Consider the following 18,159-nt stretch of genomic DNA (forward strand, 5'->3'; position numbering starts at 1 on the left):
TCATTGTCCATTCTGGTTGCTGAAGAACAACATCAACCATTGTGCTCACCATCAGTAAATAATGAATTAATCCTGTTAACTGAGAGTGAATTATGGATGGCTGAGAAAGATTACTGATGAGTGTTCTTGGTACAGTTGTTAGATACAGAAACAGCCTAATTGATACATACCATCATAGCTTTGAAATACAGAAAAATTAGATGGACTTGCATCCTCTTTCTACCATGTTTGGTAGTGTTGCTCTTATTTTACAAATTGTGTTCCTTTTACTAAATACTATGTAAATTTTTGCTGTTTCAATATCAAAAGAGCTCTTTAATGCACAGGAATTATTAAGAAACCTGATATGTGTAAACCTGCTACAGCAAATTTTACACTGTCAGCCTGACATTGTTATTGTAGATTGGTTTCCCTTTTAAGGTGGAGTTGCTAGGTTTTTTCTTACCACGTGGCGATATTTCAAAAGCAAGTTGGAGGCAATATTGTAGGCTTCCCTTCAGAATGATATGCCTTGCTAAGGACTCTTCAGTCTCTAGGAATTGAAATACAGAATATTTTCTCCCTAATCCCACAGAGGGGGTGCCAGGAGGGGTTTTCTTCTGGACTGCTTTTTTTTCTGTGCATTTTGCTACAGCCATAGGAACAATTAGTGTCATGCTTAGTGTTTCTTGATCACTATTTGTGGAATTTTCATCCCAAGTACTAGTTACATATTGTTTTTCTTAATTCATGACAGTCTCTTCTGAAGTGCAGAGGGAGATGGTATCCCATTTTAAATACTCAGATGTACGTGGTGTTCAGTGGGGAAGCATATATGCTCACAGGGTTACTTTGTGTCTCAAGGGTAGCTCTTGGAGCTCTACCCCAAAGGACTCTTTGACTTGCGCTTTGCTTCTTTCACAGGAGAACGCTTCTAAAAGCCTAGGGTTTAGCATAGAGTGCTTTCCTTTGTGCTGTTGCAGAATCACAGAATGGCTGAGTTTCTAAGGGACCTGCAGGGGTCATCTTGTCCAACCCCCCAGCTCAAGCAGGGCCACCTAGGGCCAGGTGGCCAGGACCATGTCCAGTCAGCTTTTGAATATCTCCAAGGATGGAGATTCCACAACCTCTCTGGGCAACTTGTGCCAGTGCTCAGTCACCCTCACAGAGTAAAGAAGTGTTTCCTCAGGTTCAGGTGGAGCGTCCTGTGTTTCAGTCTGTGCCCATTGCCTCTTGTCCTGTCACTGGGCATCACTGAAAAGAGCCTGGCTCTGTCCTGTTTGCAGCCTCCCTCCCTTCAAGTGTTTGTACATATTGATGAGACCCCCTCTGAGCCTTCTCTTCTCCAGGCTGAACAGTTCCAGCTCTCTCAGCCTTTCCTCGTAGGAGAGATGCTTTAGTGCTTAATCATCTTTGTGGCCTTTGTTGGACCCTTTCCAGTATGTCCATGTATCTCTTGTACTGGGGAGCCCAGAACTGGACACAGGACTCCAGGTGCTATCCCTTAGGACTTTTGGACCTACCCCAAGAACTGGCTCATTTTGGCCTTCCTTTCAGCCATCTGATTTGTTTCAGCCAGCTTTCAGATTTGGAAAGGACTGTATTTCTTTGCCAATTTTTCATTAGACCAGATTCAGATTACCTTAGTGTTCCTTCATCAGGAAGTTGTCTTGTATGTGCCCAGCCAGCCACGTTTCCAAGTTGTCTCTTGGTCACAAATCAAAGCTTGGCTAGGAAGAAATGGCTCTGAATATTAACGGTAGTGATGTTTTTCAGTAAAATCTGAATGGGACTTAGCAAAGATCTGATGCATTGTTTAAAGCAGTTGTCTTGAATGTTTACATTCTAGGGTTTGTATTTGGTGCCTGGAGGATGCTGGGTGTGGACAATATTGGACTTTTTATTTTCTCACCCTGTGCCTACTTCACCTCCACTTTACCATTTTGTGTACCAGATTGTGCTTATTATCAACAGCCATAAAATTTTCCAGTTCTTACCAGAGAAGTCATGGTGTCTGTTCCAGACGCTCTCTTATTCATGAACAGGTGAAACGGTGATGTGAATGGTGGTGGGTTGAAGCTGGATCTGAATTCTGCTTAACACTGCAGAAGTTGAGCAAGCAGTGTTTTGTGCTCTAGCTGAACTGGCATACAGTTGGCAGAATGAAAAAGATCACTACACTAACCAATGCAACTAAGCCAGCAAAATTCTTTAGGCAAACCCAATTATACTGGCAAAAGATTCTTATTGCTGATGTTTATTCTGTCAGGTAAAGTTCCTCTAAAGAGCTTTTGCCAGTAAAAGCTGTGTGTCATCGCAGTATGATTCTGCTGGCAAATCTTTATACATAGTCAAGTCCTTTGTCATGCAGCCCTGTGTCCAACTGGATAATCTTTGTTTATTTTGTCTTGAAAAAAGCACAGAGTTAGGCTTGGAAATAGTCCATCTTTCCATCAAATCTGTAATTTTTTTGCCACTTGTGGTACAGGGCTCTTAATTTATTGCACTGTTGTGGTTTAACCCGGCAGGCAGCCAAACACCACACAGCTGCTCGCTCACTCCTCCCCTCCCCAGTGGGAGGGGGTAGAGAATTGAAAAAAAGTAAAATTCGTGGATTGAGATAAAGACAGTTTAATAGAACAGAAGAGGAAGGGAAAAATACAAAATAAGTGATGCACAATGCAGTTGCTCACCACCCACCGACCGATGCCCAGCCAGTGCCCAAGCAGCGGTCACTGCTCCCTGGCCAACTCCCCCGAGCTTATATACTGAGCATGACACCATATGGTATGGAATACCCTGTTGGCCAGTTTGGGTCAGCTGTCTTGGCTATGCTCCATCCCAGCTTCTTGTGCACCTGGCAGAGCATGGGAAGCTGAAAAGTCCTTGACTCAGTAGTGTAAACATTACTTAGCAACAACTAAAACATCAGTGTGTTATCAACATTATTCTCCTACTAAATCCAAAACACAGCACTATACTAGCTACTTAGTCTGTGAGCTAAGTTTTATGCAGAGGACTTTAACAGGAGAATTAATGTGCAATAATTCTGTGGAAATACACTGCTGTCGTTCTTGCAGCAGAAATAAAACATGTTTGGAAACAAGACTCCAGTGTTTTTTGCAGCTTGATTTGTGCTCCCACTTCTCTGATACGCGGACTACAATAAAGACCATATCTCTGCCTCTAATACCCATCCTGGATTAGTTTATAGTTGCATGTACATTTTTTGTCATTGGTCAGTAAGCATGTGTTTATTACAGTATGTAACAGTTGAGTTTTGTGTACCTTTTCCTCAGTGGAAATAACACTTCTCTCTTCCCCCTTTACCAGATAGTAACTTTTTGTCATAAAAGGTGTCAGAATAAGAATGGTTTCTCAGACATTGACTGATTTCCGTTGGAGGTAGTTGACGGGTTCATTAAAGTTTTGCGAGGTACAGACTGGCGAAGAGATGCCATCTTTCATATTTCTTCATTGTTCACATAAGTGACTTTCTTTGTCTTGGTTCTAGGGTCGTGTGGCACAGCTCTTCCAGAGCTTACTAGACCGGAGCTACATAATGTACTTTAAATGAGCTTAGTCCTGGCTCAGCTTAGTCCTGAATAAGCCACTGCGTTTGGACATAAGTGATCTGTTCAGCCCAAGAATTTACTATTATTGTAGGTATAATCAGAGTATTAGAAACGCTGGAATGTTACTGGAGTGTGTAGATCCTTTGCAGGTAGGATATGCAAAATGTTCAGTTTACTAGCCCATTAAATGCCTATAGTTAAATTTGATAATGCTTATAAACTTTTGTGTTTACCAGTTCATATCATGGGAAAAATCATTGCCTTTTCAGTATGCATTCATGAAGAGGAAACATGCAGCTATAGCTATCTAGTCAGCCTGGTAGGCTTATATACGGTATACCTATCAGATTGTATTTATTGTGTAAAACCTTCTAAGGAAGAGGCTATGCTTGAAAATACTCTTCAAGCATTAGATTACTTTTAAAATAAAGGTCTTCATGGGCTGCAGAATAGATGTAGTTTATTCCCTGAATTTGAGATTGAGGGTATGGAGTTGTACTTCCCAGGACCATTAAGCGAGAATATGCAGTGGATTGAAGTGGAGAGTGATTTTCAGATATTGGCAACAATTGTTTTGGTAATTATTCCCTTCTGTGATGGTTGATCATCTATGTGTGTTTGTGCAATCTTTATAATTTGACTGGAGAAGGAGAATGGAGAAGAAACACCTCAAAGGGTATTGTCTTGGTGAAAATATCTAGTCTTTCCCAAATGAAATGGAACAGCATTTAGATAAAACATAAAAAATTACTACAAGAAACATATACAAAGTATAACAAACAATTTTATATTTTTTTAGTAGTATGTTTCCTTTGAAGGTTGTTTTACAAATGGGTATACTCTTTAGTCACATTTGTTACCATTACACTGTGAGAGTTTATAGGGTACACAGATGAGAATCGGGCAAAACTGTACTGGGGATGTCTGTGAAATGCTGACTTTTAGGGATGAGATTGTAGATTTTAGTGTCCTGACTTAAGTTCCTTCTTCTACTAGTAGCAATCTGATGCCTTTGTCCTGATATTGTTGCCTTCAAATATGAAGTAATCTATATTTGTGTTCATTGTGCTCTTTTTGTTTAATTAATATTTAAAATAAGGTGGTGCTTTTGCCTTGTTAGTTAAAAGGTAGATACAGTGTTCTTGATAGCTGAGACATTCTATTCTTGTTGCCTGTTGGGCAGGAGAGAACTACATAGCATAATAGCTGTAAAAAGCAGCAGTCATCCCAGAGAATGTTTTGAATATTAGCAAGATGTAACTAGAGTGATTTGGGGAGCTACTGTCATTGCTGAAAGTATCATATTCCACAAATAAACTATTCAACTTAATGACCAATAATAATGTAGATTGCAAAATTATACTGGCAATATCTAGTTATTCCATATGCTTGTTGAAAATGACATGAAAACAAATCTTAAATTATAGAGAGTATGTGTCTGTCATTAGCTCCTTGTACTTTTCCACATGCTGGTATTACCTTGCTACAATCATCACGTGAGAATTATTTTCTTAATAAAAGCTAAGATAAAACACCAAGTCTTCTTTGAGTTTCGGTTTGTGTTGGGTTTTTTTTGACATCTTTTTGCAAATAAGTTTGGCTTAGCTTCAGGTTACTTCTTTTTCAGTACAGAAAAAGAGATAATTACGTTTTAAATCTATACTTATATGTAGTTCAAAAATGATTTTATCTTTATTTTCTTTCTAATGGGTAACAATTTTGGGTGAAAATACAGTTGCTTAGTACAGAGGGCAATTAGCACTTACGGAGTTTGAAATAGCTGTGTGAGTTAGTAATTTGGAGTGATGAAGGCTAACAACTTAGCAGTTTGCATCTCCACTGTCTTTGAAGTGATGCACTCCATGTACAAAAGGAAAAATAATCAAAGAACTGTTTTTCCAAAGTAGACTGCTTTCTACAGAGCAGGGATATTAGTGTTAATGCTTGGGAAAGGTGCCAGATTTGAATTAGGGCAGTAGCAGTGGGAGATCCCCAGCCAAAGGCATGTATAGAATATAGCAGGACAGCAGTAGTTATTTGTTATTTCAGTGTTTTGTTTTCTGCCAGCTTTCCTAAACCTGATCTTCTTCCTCCATTTGACTTTTCCTTTTGCACTCTCAAGACCCTAGCATACCTTATTAATCTCATTTTTATTACCTGTGTTTCTCTTTGAATAGACTTCAGTCATCATGATGTGAAAAATTCTCCCATCCTGAAAGCTCCGAGTTGGGTCACAAATCATCCTTCTCTCGGACTTGTTCCATCACAAGTTTAAATAAGCAACTCTGAATGGCAGAACAAATGTAGCGTAGTTTCTTTACTATTTGTCCTTTGGCAAGGTTCTCTGAAATCTCAGAAAATGCATATTTTCACAGAAGCTTTGTTCTCAAGGCACTTCTTGGGTAGCTCATCCAGATTTTTGCTGTTGAGCTCCTGAGGGCAGGCAGCCTTCTGGAAGAGTCACCCTTTGCCTGCCATCTATTTTTATGAACTTTCAGGTTCATACCTGTCTTTTGACCTATTTTTCTCTAAAATTCAAGTGCAGTTGTTTAAGGAGTTCAAAAGAGATTGAGCAACAAGCAGATACATGCATTGTCAGCCTGTTTCCCTAAGGAAACGATGCTAATAGTTCTGCATCTAACAGATGTAGAATTAAAAATGGACACCCCCATTTACTTTATATTTATGCTTTTCTTGGTTTTTACCTTTTTCTGTTCCTAAATCATGACTAGTGAATGCTTGAGGTGAGGTATATTAGGGGAAAACTACAATTTGTGTTGAAGTATTTGAAAGCATGGGGCTGAAAAGGAGTAAAATTGAGTAAAAATGGCCGTAAGTCAAAAGAGAGGAAAAATACCTTTTTTCTCTTAAACACCTGGACAAAACTTCTAGATGTTAAAAAAGAGCGTGCTTGCGCTGGAAAGAACACTGAAGGACAACAAATATGTCAATGGTAACCTACCAAGAAACAACTGATAAGTGTTCAGAAATGATAGGCCTCTGTAAAGCTAATAACCAGAATAGGTCCACAGTCTAGTCTACAAGTAAATCTGAAATAAGACCTCTAACGATCTGTGGATTACCAGGCTCTGAGAGGGGCAGTTTAGGAATACAAAGCCATTACAGACAAGTTCGGTTTTCTCTGCATCAGCCATCTGCAATTAAATGCAAATTTGGTGTCATTTTGGTTAATTGAAATAATGCTGTGGTGGACTGAACTGGAAGTGGTGGGGTGAGTGGACAAACTAGAGAGCAGCAAAACATTACAATTTGGCTTGCACCAAGAGTGTTCTGTTGGAGAAGTCTATGTGATGTTTGGACTCAAGGATGGATCTAGTGTGGTAGTTCATGTGTTGCTTTTTTTTGTGCGTCCAGTCAGTGAGCTCTGGAGTGGAACTTGTATTTTTCTATATTTTCAGTTGTTATGTTTGTTAACAGTGTGACGTGTTGTAAGTTTGACAGAATAGTGGGGTGAAGTGGAGGGACATTTATTGCATTTGGTGCTGGATTCAGACATATCTGTGGGAACTTCTGACAAGAATGACAGCTCTATTTAATGATTCAATAGCATGGACACACAATGAAGAGAAGAGGTAGGTAGTTGTGTTTGGAACCAACTGGGAGAACATTACTTGAAGGTGAATGCCTTTCATATCACTAGCACTGAAAACTCCAGGCACTGTGTAGTCCTTGCAGAATTTTAGTGAAGTACACAGACGTAACCAGAGATTGGTGATGAGGTTTTTTTCAGGTTATGTGTAAGTACTTTTCAACAACCATTATTATACTAAGAAATAGAAGGACAAGGTACCTCTGTGCTGAGCTAGCAGAATTAAAATAGGCTGTAGTACAGAGCAAATGTCTGATTAGCTATGTAAATACAGACCTGATAGGAAAGGGGCGCAATGCAGAGTGCAAACTCTGTATGACATCCACTTACTGACAAGTACGGATTCCATTGTTGTGAAGACTGTGCTTACACATCTTTTTATACTCTGTAGCTTATAAATGCTAGGGCAGGAGAGATGTAAAATAGGTTTATGCCTTATTTTCTTCATGTTATTTTCTTTTCTGATACAGTTTTGGTTTTGCATGGATGTTAGAATTTTTATCTTTCAATGCTGCTAAAATATAACTTAGTAGTAATTATTTTAGGGGTTACAGAGCCATTACAAATCTGTGTTATAAAGATAATAAATAGGCAACTACTTGCAGGTGTTTAATTTCATGGTGTTTTAGTGCAGTCTTCAATAAGTCCCTCCTAATGATAACTACAAAACGATATTGAAGTATGGATTGTTATTCACTCATCTGGAGGTGGGTTTTGTTTTTGTTTTTTTTTTTGGTTTTTTTGTTTGTTTGTTTTGGTTTTTTTTGCACTGGCATAGAGCGAAGACAGTCCTAGTCCCAAGCGACAACGCCTTTCCCATTCAGTCTTTGACTATACAGCAGGATCACCAGCCCCATCACCGCCAATGCGACCATGGGAGATGACATCAAATAGGCAGCCTCCTTTGGCTCGGCCCAGCCAACACCACTTCTCAGGGGAACGATGCAACACACCTGCACGAAACAGGAGGAGGTAAGCAAACTGTGTAGATTGGGAAGCAATTTCTTACTTTTCCTGATTTCAGCTCCAGGGAGGTGTATTTCAGGCAGCACTGACTAGATCACATATGCAAAGTATGTTAACATTTCCTTTGAGCTGTAAGTTATTACAGTTGTAACTGAAAAGTTACTGAAAGTAATTCAGGTTGGTGCATTGTCCTGTAATTTGTGTGAATAGACAACTCGGGGAAAGGAGTGCTCATTAACATTTTTGAGCCTGATTCTCTTTCACTCTGCACTGGAGCAATAAGCATTTAGAAAAATGCGAGGAAAAATCTTTCTCATCAAGGTACTTTTAAAGGTATTAAGAGTTATTGATGTAGTACCGTAACTTTCATTGCAGTCACAATTATTTTCGTACATAAAAACAATCTAGATAAAGATGAGGGCTACTGGCTGGGGAGGGTGAGGAGGTTAACATAGTGTTAAATGGTTGCTGAGATGGGTGATTCACATGTGATAGGAGTTAGATTTTCATGTTGGTTTTAGCTTGTGGCTCATTAACCTCTCAAAGCAGAGATTTTGGAAGAAGTTCCAATGATCATGGAAGAGTAGAGATTTGGATGGCCAGGTTGAACTGGTGCGTGGATGGATGATAGTATAGGAAAGCATAAAACCACAGACTACTTTACTATTCTGGTTAAACTAATTATCCAAAACACAAGCCTTCATTGCCTCACATTCTGCCTCAAAAATGCTGAGTCATCTAATGCAAGTTAAAACAGACTGTCCCTCTGTTCGCTTCTGAGAAATATTGTGGCTTAGTTTGTACTAAAATTGAAGTGTCTATGCTTTTTCATGAACATAAAATGTTAGACTTAAGAAATATATAACAGGTTTTCTTCTGATTCCACAAATTAAATTTGTCAACTATGATCAAGCAGGGGCAGTTTGGAAGCAAGAGACTTTAAAACATTCTAGTTTTCTATCTTTGCTTCAAGTCCATCAATCTGAAAGCTTTCAGTCAGTGGCATTATATTTTGAATATACAGCTCTCGAAACAGCCTGTCAAACTTAAGAAGGAGGTTAAATTGTGAACTTGCAGTGGTTATTGTGAAGACAGAAGATGAGGCCTTTTGTACAGTTTGGTACAGGGATGCTCTACAGGGGCATTTGGTCCACAAAGTGTTTTTTACCTTAAAATGGTTTGAACTGAGATGCCTAGAATATGCTGCATTTGGCCATTTTTGCTTGGTGTCCAGCCAGCCTACCCAGGTTTCTTTGCAATGTTCATTAACATCTCATGCAGAGTAAGTAGAGTGTTTAACAAGCTAAATGCCAAGTAGCTGAATCTAGACAGTTTGGATATACTGTGGGATGAAGGAGAAGAATGGGATGTGTAGGAGATGAATGCGCATGGGACAAGTGTCTGACATTCAAATGCAGTCAGGTGTTACCGAGGTATTGGCCGGTGGCTTGCAAGTAAACCGTGCTGCAAATGGAGAGACACCTCATTGCAGAGCCATGTTCAGTCTAACAGGAGTTGTTAGGTTGGCTGCAGCATTGTGGACACAAAGCATTACTCTTTCTAGGGCCAGCTCACCTGCTGTTGGGTAGTAACACCTGCTTTTGCTCTAATCAGAGACATCTGAATGTGTCAGTACTTTGTTTCCCTGCACTTGAATCAGGGCATTTTTTAGCTTGGGTGCACTGTTGCATTTGAGCTGGCTCTAGGTCAACTCCAGAATAGTACTGCACCCAATCTCCTCTCCTAGAACAGGATCATTGCGGAGAACAACACATACATGTCTCTTATTTTGCAGGAGTCTTTTTGAGTCTTAGAATGCTCTGGAGCCGTATCAGAACTAATAACCACTCTCATGGATCAAAGCTTGATTCCTTAAGATCATTGTGAGTGCATCTGTTATTAATGCTTTAGATGAGGTTATGCATGTGCTTTTGAAGCCAATTTCCTGTTTTCCCTGCTTTGTTTTCTCTCTTCCCATTGCAGAATGGTCTCAGAGTTAATGAGGTTTTCAGATGAAGATAAGATGAAAGGTGCACTCCAGTTGCAAATGGTCATTCAGCTCAAGGGAACAGACTAGGGCAAGTGCAAACAAAACCTCTGAAGTGTATGTAGTGTGGACATCACTCTGACCCAATGTCATCAGCATTAACTCTTTTGTCCTACCAGTTCACTCCTGTTGGTCAGCATAGGCTGTGCTGGTTTTTTATTATCTGGATTTTTTCCATTATCTGGGTTATTATTTAGACCTTATTTCTTTGTATCAGGGATTTTGTACTGTGCCTAGCACAACAGTGCCCTAATTCATTGTGGGCTTTTTCAGATTCGTTGTAAGCAAATAAGTTGCATTTAGAAAGGTAGCCTTCAGGTATGAATTTGCAGAAAGATGTTATTTTTGTCCAGCTATTTATAGTACAGATGAATTGTGAATGTAAAAGCATAATGCATGCCTATATGAAACAGAGAAGACCATTCCAATTTGTCTTTACCAGTCATTGTGAAATGGGGAGATCTGTGCCATTGCCGTGCTTCACATTTCATCTGTGCTTCCTTTCCTCCTTGTTTTAAATGTAATTCTGAACTAACAGGATTTAAGAATGTTACTGCAAAGAAATCACCCTTGTTAGAAATTACTAAGATCTGCAAATACTAACTCTGCAGTTATGGATACCTTTTGATGGCTGTTCCTACCTGAGGGTAGGAATTCCTGCATTTTTTTCACCACTTCCATCCTGTCTCTTTGTTTTAACTGGGCATTTACCATGTTTATACTGTGCAGGTAGAACCAGAGGAGTTTTTTTGTGGATTTTTTTTTAAAGACTTCAAGCACAAGTTCGTTACTGATTTTAAATAATAGGTTAGACCCATGTCTTGACAATTCTTCTGAAGTCATTTCCAATAATTCAGGAAGCATGTAGAGCTATGTATCTGGATGCTCTGAATTTTGCTGAATGAAAAATATAGTCTCCTTATAATTCTGCATAGGAAAAAATCCAGTTTTGCTTTTTCCAGAGAAAGATACTCCATTCATTCAAAAAAACACTCCAGAAGTGTTGCTAGTTTTTGCTGGCTGCACTTTGTCATAATTCTGGGTTCATAAAAAAGTAAAGCCAGTCCTTCTAACAAAGACAGGGGTAAGAGTAGTTTTATGAGAAGCTACCTTGTCTAAGTGCTGGTGGCGGTTAGAGAATTTCTGTACTACTACTTCCAGAGCACTGGAGCTGTCTTTTTTAACTGTCCTCTATGCCTGCAGCTTTTCCAAACAAAAATTCTCCATAGACATTTTACGTTAAAGTATTCAGAGCATTTCTGTTTCGTAGCAGGAAATAGCAACTTTAAAGCAACTGTAGTATACAAAAAAATAGAACATCTTTTGCATTAGTAGCTCTATGGTTAGAAATCATATATACCAATTTCATCTAATGAGAATGCAACAGATGTATCATACTGGTAACACAGAGATGGAGAGTGCAACAAAAACTCTGGGAAAGGAGGCTGGAATTAAGACAAATACATTAGTAAGACTGTAAATTTATGTTCTCAGTGCTTAGAAGAAAACACAGCTTGGGTGTTCTGACATGGTAATTTGTAAAGATAAAGAAGGCTATGCTTTTTTTTTCTTTTGTTTTGTTTTAAGAATGCTGTGTTACAGTCTGGTGTTATGCCTTCTGTTTGACCTGTCATGAATTAGCATTTGTTTCAGTTATAAGAAAGGCAATAATGGCATAACCTCCCTGTGAAGTAGGGCAGAACAACAGTGGCTTGACACATTGTATCATATACTCACAGTAGTATCTGAATAGCTGGTAGTATGCTCCCCCTTCCCCAGAGTATGTCTGTGTCACGCAGCACAAATGTTGGACTCAGCTTGAGGAATGTCTGGGATTTGCCAATAGGTTTCAGGTTTATTTGATTTTTATCAAATAAACTTGGTAATAGCAGTGGGAGTAGTGAGAGTGAAGAATCTTAAGTTCTCTTCCATGCACTGTTGGAGAGGACATGTTCTAATGGTCACAGACCTTTGTCTCTTCTCTGCAGTTTGGTTCCTTCAGCCTGTTCCATAAGTGGGAATCCATTTTGTCCCACGTAGCTTTAGTTTGCTGTTGCCTCTGGGACCTGTAATTTATGTATTGTGGAGATTGGAAGGCATGTATTGAAAGTACTGGGGAATGGTTTTGTGCTTTCAGTTCTTTCCCCTTACAAATAAATGAGAAGTGACTTGATCAAAACTTCTAATAGTGAGTTTGTTACTTAACACTCATTTTCTGAGTGTTGAGCCTGAGCCACTGGTCTCTGATTTACAGAAGTCTCGGCTCAAGCAGCTCTGCTCAGAACATACACACAATTATATAAGAATACATAAGCAAACCCTACGCCTGTAGATCAGTTGCTCAAAAGAAGTAGATGCTGTGGTCTAAATCAATCTATGCAACAGTTCTCCACTCTGAAGAAAAAAGATGACCACAATCACAATTTCCTGGGATCTTCTGGAGAGAATTCTATGAGGCACTCAGTTATGTAGTGAACATGTGAGAGCTGAAAAATTCATTTGTTCCTTCAGAGGAGTCTACTGCTTTGTCTGCTGTCACTAAGTGAGCAACCATTCTGTGGCCTGGTTGGAGCAAGGACCCTGGGGAAATCTGTGATCATGTAATTAAAGATTTTTACCTAGAACAAATGCACGGAATTTCTTGAAGTTTGCTATCTTGACTTTTGAGCACTTGTCTTGGCATTCCAAGTGCCATTTTTTTAACAGGTTAATATTTACATAAGAGTCCTTCTCCTGGTTTTCTTTACAGCATTAAGCTATGCTCTATTAAGCACTTCTATGCTGAAAAAAGTGTAATCTCTAAGGCTTTTAGCACTTTTGTCAGTAAGAAGTTTAATTCCAATCTAATAAACCTGTTCTAGTAAAATTTTCCAGTGTAAAAAATTTCTTGATACTTGATTCTCTTGTGGTTTTAGTTATTAAGAAGGATTTGTGTCATTTATGTAATCTCTAATTTTTTTAATGCATTTTCAGTCCTCCTGTTCGACGTCAGAGAACAAGGAGAGATCGTTTGTCTAGACATAATTCCATTAGCCAGGATGAAAACTATCACCATCTCTCCTATGGACAGCAGCAAGCAATAGAAGAGCCCCGAGCCTTTCACCCACCGAATGTATCTCCTCGTATGTTGCACCCAGCTGCTCACCCACCACAGCAGAATGCAGTGATGGTTGACATTCATGATCAGGTAAGAGGTTTAGAATACAAACAGAAGGGTGTTGAAAATCTGTTTTGTTTGGGTTTTACCCCCCCGCTCCCCAAATCTTCAAGATCTCTCTCCTCCCCAAATTAGTTGGCAATGAAAGTCACATAACACTAAATTCTATTTGCCCTCTTATAGAGCATTTTTCCTGTTGAATATTACTGGCGTATGGAGCACTGCAGCAGGCAGTAAAAAAACAAAAAGAAAGTCCAGACTATTGGCATAGTTCTATAGGCCTCAGTTATTTTGCTTCTGAAGTTATTTTAATGTGATAAAGGTGTGATATGATAATTAAAAATGTGTTCTGTTTCATGTGAAATACCTCTCCTTAGCTTAGGAGTCTTTAAATAGTTAAAACATTATTTAGAAGTAGAATTTACAATACCTACAGCTGGTTGCCTGCATGGCAGCAGAACTCGTGAGAGTATTGTCACATAACCAAATTAGCCATCCTAGCCTAATCAGCTTCTCCTTAAATGACATGAAAAAATGAGATATGTGGTTGGTCCAGAAAGTAAATAATACCTCTCTGCGACAGCAATTGGTATAGAATTCTGTAGTTGAGGACCTGTAAAAGAAGTTGTCCTGTTGAGGTAACCTTTGCTGTTGTTTGTTAAATCAGCAGGCTGCAGTAGAAGTGCATTAGTTGCTACATAGTCATGAGCTGGGAGATAGAACTGGTTATCTGGATGTCCACTTCTCAAACTGCATGTGCAAAGAATGCAACTCTAACATCCCTGCTTAAAAACGGGTTTGCATACAGTGCAGCTGCATACTACTGGTGTGTTGTATTATGTGTGCAGAGCAGTTCTCAGTACGGAAGTATTTGCATTTGGGACCAAGTGCAAAGGTGGAAGCTAATGCCATTCTAGCCATCCCACAACCTTACATTTTGATGAACAATTTTACTGCTGCAGCATTTCAAAAATTCAAATCATGCCCTTGCTTTGTGTTGCAAGATTACATCATGACAAGCCTGGATAAACAGTTGTTCCATCCCATTGCCTCTACCTTCCAAGCATCATCTATGATCAGATGTCAGTGTTTCCAGACTCACTGAGGTCTTCCATGGTGAAGTTTTATACTTCAGGGACATAACCATTTTGAGAGGTCATTTTTTATTATTACTCTGAGCAGTAAACATTTCAGAATCACACCCAGCATTGCACTGTATGCCCAGCTTTTGTACCCGAGCCAGAACCAGATCAAATTCGGTGTCTCTCCTGAGACTGGTTTCTGTTGTTAGTGATATACAAGTTGAGATTTTAAGTTCAGTTCAGTGATCTGTGTTCTGTTTTGGCCTCTGTGTCTGACTGTACACTACCAGTTCAGTAGGTTAGCTGTCTTTACTCATTCTCACCTTCCTAATGAGCAGTTCTTGCTTGTTCCATTTTAAGCAAGCAGGTTCCATTTTAACCGATCATGAAGGAGGAGGGAGCTTCCTTGAAATAATTGCTTTTTATTAATCCATGCTCCCGGACACTTAAGCCTTTTCAGTTTTATTAAAAAAAAACCAACAAACAAACAAAAAAAAAACCAAACAAAAAGACCACAAAACAACCAAGTAGGTCCAGAATACCTTTGGATCTTAGTTTGATGATTAAATTTTAGGGAATATCACTAGCTAGAAAATAGCATTACATAGGTTTGTTTCTAATATAAATGTGGATACTTAGGGTTTGCTGCCTCATAGTCATGTTTACTTTTGCTTTTCAGCTTCCCAGTTAGCTGTTCTGTTACATTTAGGTTAGGAGACTTAGCTTGAGTGTTGGTCTGAGAGTGAATTAACAGTTTGGTCTCTTTGGAAGAAAGAAAGTCTACACAATTTTCGTGTTCTTCAAAGACACAAGTCTCTGATTATTGAATCAGTCCCTTCAGAGTTGAGAAGATTCTTTAGCTACTTGTAGATTAGCTTTTATGTGGAAGTTACTGCCTTCTTATTTTGTGAGGACTAAACTTAGTATGGGGGTGGGGCACGCTTAATGGAGTCTGAGATGCTTCTGAGTGACTCTAAAGTGCCTTGGAATTTTTAACGTTTTTAAGCTGAGAGATCCCTCTTGACCTTGCCCAGAAACTGCTGATCAATAAGTACTATTCCATTGAGAAGAGTATTTTAATGAACAGGAATTACAAGCATGTGCCTCCTTTTACACCTTCATTGTAAGTATATTTTTTTTTCTGGTATGTAGGTAAAAGCTTGTTATCCTGCTCATCGTGCTGTACGACGCTGTTAAGAGTTTACAGTAAGTTATTAATTTTTTTTCCTTTTGCTGCAGATCCATCAGGGCACCGTTCCCGTCTCATACACAGTGACAACGGTGGCTCCACATGGGATACCACTTTGCACAGGCCAGCACATCCCAGCCTGCAGTACACAGCAGGTCCCAGGGTGCTCAGTGGTTTTCAGTGGGCAGCACCTTCCAGTCTGCAGTGTGCCTCCCCCAGTAAGTGGGTCTTTGTAATTACACCAGCTTAAGTCTTAGACATAGGAATGGCACCTTGGAGCTTCAGTGTCTGTATGGCTTTAATTGTGTTGGAAATAGCCTTTTTTTTTTTGCCTGTGGTAAATTGCAGTGGCATAGCAGTGTAGGCCTTAGAGCCGGTAAGCATATGGTACTTACCTACTGTCTTTATAGAGTGTAACTGTTTATAGTATAGAGTCCTGATGGTTTTTAACTCAAACTAAATGCTGGTTTATTAACTGACTTCTTAGCAGGAGCTATTCTGCATAACTTTCAGATAGTGAGAGGAAGGTTTCTAAGGCTTTTTTTAGGCAGCTCACCTAGAAAGAAATCTTACTTAGTAGGGACCTTGTTCAGGGATTGGTTATGTACAAAAGATCTGATATTCCAAAGTCAGTTTTCTTCTGGGAAGTAATAAGATAATGAAAGATCACTAAAAGCTGAGAAGGGCTGAATCAAAATATTCTTTAATAATTATGTCTCTCTGTGCCTTTCTGGGAGTAAAATAAAGTGTCTTGATTGGCTAATTTGCCAGCTTTAAATTTGAAAAAATCTGAACTGTTTTCTCAGAAATTTTTATGTATCAGCTCAGAGATACCACTTTCCAGGTCATAGCGTTCTGATGCTACCATTCTGTGGAAATTTCATCATTAAGTGCTAACAGGCTCTAGAGCTGAAGAATCACACCCCAAGAAGTTTCAGCTGTACGGACGAAGGTTGCAGAACCTGCTGGAAGAGTCACAGCTTTTTTTCCCCCTCCTTTTTCTAGTATAAATCTGTAATATCATACATAAAAACTATATATAGTGTCCAGTAACGATTTATAATGTTGGTATAAACATTGGTCTCTGCCAGCTGTGCGTTTGCCAGCAGTGTATAACTTAACTTTTCCTGTTGCACATTCTGTGGCCTGAGAGCATAAACAAGTCTGTGACACTGAAACAAAACCCTTGATGTGACCATCTGTTTCTTTAAGCTGCTTGTTGCATAGTGAGGGTAATTTGCATTCATCTTGTCCCCATGAGAGACAACAAGGTCTGCAGCATACTGCTGGCCGGTCTGGAATATTTGTGGGCCATATTTACACTTACCTTTCAAATTGGTGAAAATCTGTTACATAAGTCAGTGTCTATCCCTGCAGAGGGTTGAGAAACGACTTTTTTCTTCTATTTAGTGGTGGTGTTAGTGGAGCAAAGCAATCTCAGACTGGGTACCCAGAGATTGGAACAGTACTTGCATAGTAAATTCAGCAAGGCAAGAAAGCAACATGTCCTAAGAAACAACAACAGAGAAAAAACTAAAACTGTATGGGGACTTAGGGAAATGCAAACGACAGATACTAATAATCTAACCCTCTGCTTTGAACAGGTGTATTAACTGTGCAATTCATAAAATGTTTTTAAATCTAACAATGCAACTGTCCTTTAAATATATACAGGAGGAAAGCTCTAACCAGGTTATTTGGACTGAATGTACAACAGTTAATCAAGTGTTTTGAGAGAATGGATGCAGTACAAATGAATATAAAGACTTAAGGTTGAGTTTATGTAACGTCAGTAGACAGACTTTATGCTTTCTTCTATTATGTCACAAAATTAAGGAATAATGTAAGTTAGGAGAGGGCTCTGGAAGTCATCTGGTGATCACCTGCTAAGAGCAGTACCAGTTTCCAAGATTTCACAGCCCCTCTGAGCCTCCACTCCAGTGTTTGACTATCCTTGTGGTGAAGAATTTCTTCTGTATATCTGATTTAATTTTCTTTGCTGCAACTTGGTCAGATGGGTCCTTGTCCTTTCACTTTGTGCCTCAAGGAAGAGTCAGGTTGTGCCTATCCACTCTCATGAAGTAGCTGAAGACAGTGGTAAGGTCTTTGCTTATTTTTCTCTTTAAGGCAGAACAAATCCAGTTCTGCAGCCTCTTCTTTTATGCAGTGTGCTCCAGGCTCCTGGTCATCATGTTGTCTTTCAGTGGACTCATTTCAGTATATCAATGGCACTGTCTTTGGCACTGGGGAGGCCAAAACTGGGTACAGGACTTGAAATGTAGTTTCACAAGTTCCAAATAGAGGGGCAGAATCACTTCACTGGATCCACTAGTTACGCTCTTAGTAATGCAACCCAGTGTGCAGTAAGCCTTTTTGACTGCAGGAGTACACTGGGGCTCTTCTGTACTTCTGTTTAAGGTGTCCACCACAACCAAACTTTTTTTTCTGCAAATCTGCTCACCAACCAGTCAGTCTCAAACTGTCCTGCTCCATGGAGTAGTTATTCTCTCCCAGTGCCAGACTTTACATTTGCCTTTGAACTTCACATGGTTCC

At 39.3% G+C, this 18,159-nt stretch overlaps 1 protein-coding gene across 7 annotated transcripts in view; it reads left to right on the forward strand.

Moving 5' to 3' along the window:
• The window catches only part of RNF38 (ring finger protein 38), a 137,335-nt gene that overhangs the window by 99,838 nt on the left and 19,338 nt on the right, over positions 1–18,159 (forward strand). For all 7 annotated transcript variants that reach the window (XM_075136645.1, XM_075136646.1, XM_075136647.1 and 4 more), the window contains 3 exons: positions 7,943–8,136; positions 13,151–13,364; positions 15,656–15,823. In XM_075136645.1, the coding sequence (XP_074992746.1) occupies positions 7,943–8,136; positions 13,151–13,364; positions 15,656–15,823 (576 nt within the window). The remainder of the gene's footprint in view (positions 1–7,942; positions 8,137–13,150; positions 13,365–15,655; positions 15,824–18,159) is intronic.

Source organism: Calonectris borealis, chromosome Z (assembly GCF_964195595.1).
Source record: "Calonectris borealis chromosome Z, bCalBor7.hap1.2, whole genome shotgun sequence".
In the NCBI taxonomy this organism is placed as follows: domain Eukaryota; kingdom Metazoa; phylum Chordata; class Aves; order Procellariiformes; family Procellariidae; genus Calonectris; species Calonectris borealis.